General features: G+C 43.7%; 1 protein-coding gene across 1 annotated transcript; it reads left to right on the top strand.

The window, feature by feature from the left end:
* Positions 1–7,858: 7,858 nt before the first annotated feature.
* Positions 7,859–10,610, top strand: N7496_010274 (uncharacterized protein; the record flags this gene model as incomplete). Its single annotated transcript, XM_056703187.1, has 4 exons — positions 7,859–8,395; positions 8,458–9,168; positions 9,233–9,977; positions 10,036–10,610. 4 exons carry the CDS (start codon positions 7,859–7,861, stop codon positions 10,608–10,610), a joined length of 2,568 nt encoding a protein of 855 aa, XP_056552187.1.
* Between the last annotated feature and the right edge of the window lie 80 nt (positions 10,611–10,690).

The raw sequence follows: 10,690 nt of genomic DNA, 5'->3' as shown, positions 1-10,690 counted from the left end.
GATCTTTTAAGAATTATTACTACTTCTATAAGCGAAGGACCTTCGCTATTATTTCGTTTATTTTTATTAAATATTCTAGCTACTACTTTTAGGCCTTCTCGAGGTTAGTAGCTACCTTCTTCTTATCGCGTAGCACGGTATCCTACTCGATATTACTATAAAGCTTTCGTTCGTATTTATGACCGCGACGAGTACACTTAGTATAGTTTCGGTTCTTAGATACTATTATATAATTAACGTAATAAGAGGAATAATAATCGTACGGAAAGTTAATAATAGAACCGTGTTAGAGGATAGAATTATATTAACGTAACCTATTTTGTTTACGAGTTTTGTTATTAATAGGTATATTATAAAAGGGATATAGCCGATAGAGAAATTAGAAAAAGAAGAAAAATATATACTTACCTAAGGGGGGGAGACTAACGTTTAAATCCTTTAAGGATAAAGGATAAGGAAGAAGGGAATAATATTACGGACCTTAAGAGGCGCGGGGGCTATAGTTATTTAAGGATAACGGAGGACTAATTATCCTACGGACGCTAGGGATTAGCGTTATTACGTATATTTCGGTATACTTAGGAGAGCCCCGATAGGGCCTTAAGGTAGATACTCTAGGTAGGAGCTAGAAACGGCCTATAGCTAACCGTTATAATTAATACCTACTTACTTTATTTAACGGTTAGCGCGACGTAGGAAACGGCCGCTATTTTACTAATACCTAGATTACGCTATAAGTATAAGGACCCGGTAAACCCGTACGTAACGCTAAGGATATACTCCGGAGGAGTAGTGAGGAGGAGTAGATCTACCCCCGGGGTAGATCTACTATAGATATACTCCCTTAAAGTAGGAAGGACTAGATATATAAGGACACTCGTTTCGTATTATATATTTAGTTCTTCGCGATTAATTATATATTATTACTTAGTTACTACCTCTAGTACTTTATACTTTATAGTTTATCTTTAAGATAATCTAACCTATAAGTAGGGGATTTACTTAGTAGTAATACTTAGTAATTAACTTACTTAGCGCGTACTTCTAGCACGTTCTATAAGATACTTAACAGGATCTATCCCGTAGTAAGGCCTCGCGAGGTAACGGTACGATTAAGAAGTACTCTTAGAATCCGAAGTCAGGATTTAGGTAAGTATAACCCGTAAAGCAACCTAACTTCATAGTGACTAGTCGGCTACGCGTAATACCTACTTAGGAAAAACTTTATACGTATAAGCTAATCGCCCGCGGTAGCACTGATCCTACTAGTTAGAAAGCTAGGTAGAGGTATACGATTCTATATCGATTACTAAGGATTAAACGAGCGAATAGTAAAAGATCGCTACTCTCTACCGCTAATTCGAGAGATATTACGGAATATAGGCTAAGCTCGCTAGTTCACGAAGCTTAATATTATCGCGGCCTTCTATAAGATTCGTATTTACCCTAGAGAAGAATAGAAGATAGTATTTCGGACGCGATATAGGCTCTATGAGTAGAACGTAATCCCTTTTAGGCTAACTAGCGTACCGGTAACGTTCTAGAGATATATTAATTAGACGCTACGAGAGTACCTTAATAACTTCGTGTTAGTATATATTAACGATATAATAATTGTTAACATATGGATGTTGTGGGGTCACATGACGAAGGACCCACTCATATAACCCCTCTCTACATATAGATCTTCTTCTATAAAGATCTAATAGATTGATCCTCAACGATCTCGCATATGATTGCCTACCTTAGCAAGAGACTCTCAATACTCTGATTCTGTTGATTTATCATGTGATCCTTTGCTATGTTTCTTGTGATATAAATACTGCTATGTTTCCTAGTTAAATTGAATTAAGTTTATCATCCTTTGTGATCTCTCTTCTAGATCGGTGGTACTCTTCCACAATCGTGGTACTTCTCCTCCTTCATAGAAGTGCGCATGACCGATAGACTCATAACCGTGTATTCAGACACTACGTTGAGTATTTACCCTTATGCACACTATCGTCTTATGTGTATAACCACGACTTTATGGTCACCGCCTAGAGTCCGACAGTTATGAGCCCGACGCCTCTGCTCTAACCACTTAACCAATTCAATTCAATCTTCCCTTACTTTACTCTCATTCTCGCTTCACTTCCTATACAGAAGTGATGGATTCAACCACGCAACAAGCCACCTGGCTTCACTACCCACTAAAATCTCACGCACACTGGGTTCCATGGATCACTGCGGTCAAAGACCACGCACTAGCTAATAATGTGTGGAAATATGCCGATCCGGACCAATCCGCACCGATTACCCCGCCTCAGGAACCAGTTAAACCACAGATATCTGATGTGATCAGAAACCCTACCAACACATACACATCTAATCTTCCTGAACAGCCACTCAGGCTCATCGACCTTACGTCTGACCAATTAGCTATCTACAAGATACTGCTAAGTGAATACGAATCGTCAAGATCAGACTACCTTCGATATCTTCGATCTATCGAATCTCTCAAGCAAGGCATCCGATCCTCGCTTACACCAGAAGGACGTCAAATCGTCAATGGCCTATCAGCACACGAAGCTATAGTGAAACTACGTGCTACCTTTGCCCTATCCGACCAATCGAAGAATCGTCAAATCCTACGCGATTGGGATGAGCTAAAACGACAAGCTCCACCAACCAAATTATCTCAACTACCTATATGGGGTCAAAAGTGGCTAATTAGCCAATCGGAAGGCGAGAAAGCAGCAATTACCTACTTCCAAGATCCTCTGTCTCCAGTATACGATTTCCTAGAGACTATCCAACCTAGTGACCAGGGCTTCTACACCTTCTGGTACAATACAATCCTACAGGGTCTAAAGAGACCTACCCTGACCGAACTGGTTAATCAATTCGTCGATCAATACCGACCGCCTACCATAACCAGCAGTGGTAGAAGACGACCTATCGCACATACGACCTACCAAGGACGTCAACCTGACGAATCAGACGAAGAAGGACCTACACAATCAACCAGAAGAAGGAAGTGCCCTTGTGGGGGTATGCCTAACTCTGGTAACCACGATTTTGAGACGTGTCGCTATGTGAATCCTAAGGCAAGACCTAGGGGGTGGCAACCTGACCCAGAGGTCCAAGAGCGATTTGAAAAGCGATGCGATGAATCTAGAGGATTCAAGATAGCCTACCAACGTGCAATTCGACGTTACCAACCGGCCAATTCAACCAATTCAGCTAATTTAACCGCTAGAGACGCTTTCTCTACCTATATACCAAAACAACAGGTCGAGACTCTCTTCCGAGAGGAAGATGGTGTTGCGATGAGCACAATCAGAATTCCTACCAAGAAGAACGACACCTGGTGCTATGATACCGGAGCATCAATTCATGTCACGAATAATAGGGACCTACTGTCAAACTATAGGCCCGTTGTGTCCTCTGTTATGGTTGGAAACACCGAAACCACTATCCTTGGTTATGGTGAACTGTCCGTCAAACCATCAGAATCTCTTGATGGAACCACTTTCCCTTTGAAACAAGTTGCCTATTGTCCTGGATTTCACATCAACCTAATCTCTGCAGAAAGAGCTACTAGCGCAGGCATCTATCTAAATGGCAAGGATTGCCTACTAGAAGAGAAGGACGGAAGACCTATCTGCAAGCTTAACGCGAAATCAGGCATCTACCTAATTCGATGGGACAATTCAACCACTGACCGACCTACTGCCAACCACACTCATGTTTCACCGACCTCTCACTTATCTCTTACTTCTGTCTCACACGATCAAGTTGCACCTATCACTAAGCAATTCAGCAAGGTTGCCCTATCTTCTTCACACACCAAGAAGCAGCTAGATGGGACAATCGACCTATGGCATAGACGACTAGGACACGTTAGCAAGGACGTCCTATCTCATCTACCAGAGCACTCATCAGGCATCACCATCAAAGATATATCTTCGCCTATCAACCACTGCGAGACATGCAAACTGGCTAATTCGCATCGTCAAGTCTCTCGACGACCTATGCAGTACAATCGCCCTTTCGAATCTCTGCATTGGGATCTTATACACTTCGAACCATCCTTAGGCAAAACAACCTACCTATCTCACTCTGTCGATCCTATCACTAAATACCAACTGGCGGAAGATCTATCTACTAAGGCAGATTCAACACAATCTCTCTGCGAACAGATCGATTTCATCAACAACCAATTCAACCTACGCGTGCTTACTATCCATTCAGATGACGAGAAATCTCTATCTGAATTCTTCGATCAAGAAGCACAATCACGTGGTATCAACCTAGAAACCACACCGCCCTACCAACCTGACCAAAACGGCTACGCTGAGCGTTATGGCGCATTGATTTCAAAGATGGCTAGGCAGATGATTATCGATTCAAACCTACCAAGCTATCTCTGGCATGAAGCAGCTAGAACTGCCGTCTATATTCAAAACCGCCTACCTCACCGCACACTAGATTGGCAATCCCCACACGAAGCGCTTGCTACCTACCTCGGTGAAAACGCACCACATTGGCTACAGGCAAAGCCAGATCTCTCACATATTCGAGTCTTTGGATGTAAAGCTTATGTACGCATTACTAAGCTACCTAGACTAGCTAAGCTAGCACCACGTGCTGCTATTGGCTATCTAGTGGGATATGAAACCTATAACATCTGGCGCATCTGGATACCTACCAAACGACGTGTAATTCGTGCACGAGACGTCCAATTCAACGAGGAAGAATCCTACAATCCTTCGCTACCCAACCAACGCATCCAAATCTATGAGGAAACCAATCTATCTCAACAGATTGATACCCTTGACGAGGAGGAGATCAATCAAATCCTCGAAAATATAGATATCCCATTCAACCTCAACCAACCGGTGCAGCAAGATCTCGGGGGTGGAAGTAGTAGTAGTCCTACTATCAACATCGATCATACCACACCTATACCAACAGACGAGATCCTAACAGACGAAATCCTCGGAGATCAACCAATCACACCACCGCTCGACCCAAAATCAGACGAATCGATAGGATCTAGCGAATCAGAACCAGAGGATATAGTCCCTTTCGTCTTAATTAACAACACAAACTTCGACCCTTCTGGATATGAACCTCTTCATATACCAACTAAACGCCCACGTTCTGACTCTGACACCGATAACGAAAGTGAGAGAAAACGCCCTCACGTATCCCTCACAACCTATATCCAAGCTTTCTCATCCAATCAACATCAACAACCAAAGATTGCGATCTCATCAATTCCTCCGCCACCACCTAGCTACCACCAATTAGCTAGTCATCCTTTCGAAAGCCAATTCCGACAAGCTATGCGAATCGAATTCAATAAGCTTCTGGACATGCATGCATTCGAACCTATCAACAAAGACCTCATCAGCTTTACACACCAATCGAATTGCAAAGGTCTAAACCAATCGGATTGCCCACGCCACCAGCTCATACCAATGAGATGGGTCTTTGCCTATAAATCTGACGAATCAGGATACCTCACACGCTTCAAAGCGCGTCTATGCGTACGCGGAGATACACAGACACCAGACGAACTAGAAGACCCACGTACTAGTACGCTTGCTGCTAGGACCTTTCGCACGCTCATAGCGATCATCACGCATTTTGACCTAGAGACCTTTCAGATGGATGCAGTCAACGCTTTCCTAAATAGCGATCTTAAAGAAGAAGTGTACTGCCAGTACCCACCAGGTTTAGGACGAAAGACTAAGGTCCTTCGCCTACATAAGGCAGTATATGGTCTTCGAATCGCTGGTAAACGATGGGAAGACGACGTGAAAGAAATGCTTCTCTCACTAGGCTTTAAAAGCTGTCCTGAAGACCCTGCGCTTTATACTGATAATCGCATGGTTATTATGGTGTTTGTTGACGATTTCCTGGCTGCCTACCACCGAAGTGAGAGATTGCACGCTTACCAGATAAAGCAACTTCTCTCACAGCGCTTTGAGATGAAGGACTGTGGTGAACTTACCCAATTCATCAGTATTCGAATTATACGCGACCGACAGCGACGAAAGACCTGGCTAAACCAATCAGCCTACATTGAAAAGATCGCTGCTAAATTTAACCTCCTAGGCAGGAAACCGCCTAATACACCACTAGTCAGCAATCAACGTCTTGATCCGATCACTGGTCAAATCAACAAATCAACCGTTAAACTATACCAGCAGAAGTGTGGTTCGACCCTTTTCCCTGCTGTGTGGACTAGACCAGACACCGCTTTCGCCAATCAGCTACTAGCTAAATCTCTCACACGCTGTGATGAGAAGCACCTAGCTGCTGTCGACCATCTGATTTCGTACCTATATGGGACTAAAGATCTAGCTATCTGCTTTGGTGGCAGCCAATCAGATAGCCAGATCTTCACTGCTTCGTCCGATGCAAGCTTTGCCGACAATCTTGATAGGAAGTCATCAGAAGGTTTTATCTTCTCATTGTTTGGTGGTCCAATCGAGTGGAAATCTCGCAAGCAGAAGACGATTACCACATCAACCACAGAAGCCGAATTACTAGCTGTATCACATGCAGCTAAACAGCTATACTGGATCAAACGTCTCTTCTCATTCATTGAATTCGACACTAACCAACCAGAAGTGTTGAATTGCGATAACAAACAGACCGTCGACCTATTAAATCGCGAGAAATCAGTCTTTCAGACCAAACTTCGTCACGTGGATATCAACCGCCTATGGATTCGTCAAGAGGTACAGGCAAAGCGCCTATCTATCCAATGGGTCAAAACCACTGATATGCCCGCAGACGGTCTCACCAAGTGCCTACCTAGGCCTCTGCATGGTGCGGTCTTGGTCCTTAGGTCGAGGACCGCGGACCGGACCGCACGGTCTTGCGGTCTCGAATTCGGGGGTTGAGACCGCACCATAGTGAACCGCGGTCCCTTGCGGTCTTCACCACGGTGAACCGCAATTGCATAATTCTACCAAGACCTTCTCTTTTCGGCTACATAAATTGATGATTCATCCCATTTAATTACTGTTATTAAACACTGTTTTGGTCCCTTCATAAACATTTACTGTATTTCAGCATCAGCCACTATGAAAACAGATGAAATATACTCGTATATAGAAAATCTACTATTTAAAATACCTAGACCTGCCAGTACTAGTATATTTCTAAGTTCTAATAGAGAGGTTTAGTAATAATTATTGCTGGCTAGGTGTATGAGGTAAGAAATATATATTTCGATATCAGTACCTGACCCTATCTTCATCTGAGACTTCTTCGTTGAGTGTACATAACCCCCTACATACAGCTAAAATAGGTATTAAGGGTATTATCAGAGAGCTTAGATTCTCTAGTTAACTATTTATCTTGAAATTCTATATTCTACTACTAATATATCATAATAATCTCTTTTCAAAATTGGTTTCTCTGATATGAAGTGTAGACTTAGAAAGAAAAGGAGGATTATACTATTATATGGGCCTTCTAGCGGTCCTTTTCGGTCCTGTGCGGTCCTCCTCATGGTTCTCTGCGGTCCTCTGCGGTCAATCATAGTATTTCCTACTAGCTGTCTATGCGGTCTTCTGCGGTCTTTGCAGCCCTCTATGCGGTCTATCGCGGTTTTTCCTGCGGTTCTATGCGGTCTTCTGCGGTCTTCGTAGCCCTTATCCTATCGGATTGTAGTAAAGTGGAGCCTACTGCCTAATCACTATTACAATTCAATTTGATCTATCTAAATCATGCCTATAGCTTTCTCCTAGAGAAAATCCTTTATTCAGCTTTTTCTAGTAGACGGAAATATTTTAGCAGGTATCTCCTTAAGTCCTTTACCTCCCCCGTCCTATCCTATACTCATTTCGTCAAAATGTTACAGAGTCAGGCCTCCTCTCAGTTCTCTGATCAGTATCCCTCATCGGCTTTTGAGGATAATCCACGAGATACTTTCTCCTTCTTCACATCTGATGGGCTGTTTAACCTCGACGGGCGCGAAACGCCAACTTCTACTCCTAACGTGAACTTACTCCGACCGGCGATTCCTCCTGTTATCCCAGAAACACTCGAACGCGTTGGTCCTCCTAAAAGGAAAAACTATATCCTCTGGACAGAAATGGCGAATGAGGATTTCATCGTCTGGTGGTTAAAGACGGAGTATGGAAGTAAGATGAAACGGAATATCTTTGAGGGTAGACGCAATGCAGAATGTTGGGACCACTTCTACCAGGTCGCTACTATCCAGGATGGGTCTCCTAAGGTAATATGCAAGAATTGCGACCATATCCTTGCCCATCCTGCCGATAAGCGCCGGGGAACATCTACTATGAATAGGCATTATTCGCAAGTAGGTACCTGTCGGAGAGGACCGACTCAGTCGCAAGATATTAGGAAGGCTATCAAGAACGGGGTATGGATAATCAGTCTACCTTTTCTCTAATTATTACTAATCTTATAAAATACCCCTTCTAGGCATATCTGTCGTCTCGTAAAGCATCATTTACGCCGCAAGCTTGGATGGAAAGGTTAATTACCTTTATTGCTGCCTCGCGGCTACCCTTCCAGCTTATTGAGCATCCTGAATTTCGCGCCCTTCTTGAGATGGCCCGGCTTGCTCCCTGCTTCCCCGAAATCCCAACTGCAACCACAGTCCGCCGTCATCTTCAAGAGATCGTGGAAGAACGCCAGTATACTCTTCTACAGAAGCTTCCTAATAGTGCTAAGCTCTCTATTGCATTAGATTGCTGGACCTCACCATTTCGCCAAGCTTTTATGGCAATAACGGGCTATTTCATTGACCAAGAGTGGAATTACCGAGAGCTCTTGCTTGGCTTTGAACCTCTACAGGGCTCACATACGGGGGCCTATCTAAGCACTGTCCTGCTTGACCTTCTTGAGAAGCATCGGATTACTGAGAGGGTGTTAACTATTACTACTGATAACGCATCTAATAACGGAACATTACTCGGTAGCCTTCAAGAGGTCGTCGAATCCCTACAGCTACCTAGTAGTATACCGGTTATTCGTATACCATGTATTGCACATGTTATACAGCTCAGTTTGAAGGAGCTCCTTGGTCAGATGGACGCGAACCCAGGAAACGAGAGGGAAGAGATTGAATGGACCGAGAAAGGGCATATAGCTCGGCAAGAGAATAGAAAGATCGTGGATACTCTGAACAAGGTCTAGCTCTCTCTAATCTCTTACTATTATCTCTCTTTCTTTACTAACTCGCACTATATTCTAGGTTCGGAAGGTAGCAGTCTACATCAACAAAAGTCCCCAGCGCCGCGAGAGCTTCATAAGGCTTCAGACGAAAGAGCCTAAGCTTATGCCTATACAAGATGTTCGGACACGATGGAATTCGACGTTCCTCATGCTCAGGCGTGCCCGGCGATTGCAGTCTGCCTTTGATGACTTCTGTGTCCAATTCAACCTCGCTGATGTAAAGATAGACAGAGATAAATGGCGACAAGTTGACTATCTTCTGTCAATCACTTATCCCTTCTTCAAATTCACTTCGTCTCTTTCGGCAACTACAGACGTGACTATCCATAACGTCTTTGGTATCTATAACGCCCTATTCACACATATTGATAAGGCGAAAGTGCAGCTAGCGCGAAAGAAGGTTGGTTGGAAGAGAGTGATGAAGTCCGCGCTTGACCGTGCGCGCGATAAGCTTACAGAGTATTATGGAAAGACTGATGATATTCCTGGTGATCTCTATGCAATTGCGACTATCCTAGGACCACGGAACAAGCTAGAGTTCTTCACAACATCTGAATGGGAACCTCACTGGGGGCCTCGCTATAAGCAGTCGCTAGAGGCTTACATTCAGCCTTACCGGCAGCGCTACGAAGAGGCACAGTCTACATCAACTCTCCAGCCCACAATTCAAGACGTCTCTGACATTGATATCCTTCTGAGACCTACTGTATCTCTTCAGTCAAACGTGACGGCTCCAGATGAGCTTACACGGTATCTTAGAAGTAGTAAGTTAATCTATATACCTCTTCTTATATACTCCTTCTCTTATACCACCCTCACTAGGTACTGTCGAAGCAACCCCTCTCGTTTTCTGGAAAGAACACCAAAATGAATATCCTATTCTGGCAAGCCTTGCTCGAGACATCCTTACAACACCAGCCAGTGGTTCTGGCGTTGAGCGGTTATTTAACTCTGCGCGTGATATCTGCCATTATCGCCGGGGCTCACTGAAACCGCAGACAATCAAGGAATTGATGTTGTTTATGTGTACAACAAAATTTGACGTGGAGTCAGAGCAGCTTGCCCTAGTTGATGAGTATCTTTCTACGCAAGAGAAGCAAGCAAAGAAAGAGCAGAAGGACGCCCAGAAGAAAGAGGAACAATTTGATCCAATTAGTGATAACGAGGAAGACCTATCCACTACTGAAGATTCTGCCGAAACTATCCAACTTCCTAGTGCGCGAGCGCTTGGAAAGAGAAGGGCTACCCCGGATCAGCTATTTGAACTTGACGATGATGACGATGAGGTTCCCCTGCCTGATAATAGCCACTTAGAAGAAGGGAGGACTACTCAGAGGCGTTCATCTGGGCGTGTTCCAAAGCGCTTGAGACAGGATGAGGATTTTGTATATCTTTAATAGAAACAAGAACCACATAAGCTATTCATAAGGAAATCAGTCAATCCTCGCTTTTTCGGTAGAAATCAACAGACACCAAA

The sequence above is a fragment of the Penicillium cataractarum genome (assembly GCF_028827025.1).
Source record: "Penicillium cataractarum strain IBT 29864 chromosome Unknown utg000008l, whole genome shotgun sequence".
In the NCBI taxonomy this organism is placed as follows: Eukaryota; Fungi; Ascomycota; class Eurotiomycetes; order Eurotiales; family Aspergillaceae; genus Penicillium; species Penicillium cataractarum.
The sequence above is the reverse complement of the archived record's forward strand: the minus strand, read 5'-3'. Positions and strand labels throughout refer to the sequence as shown.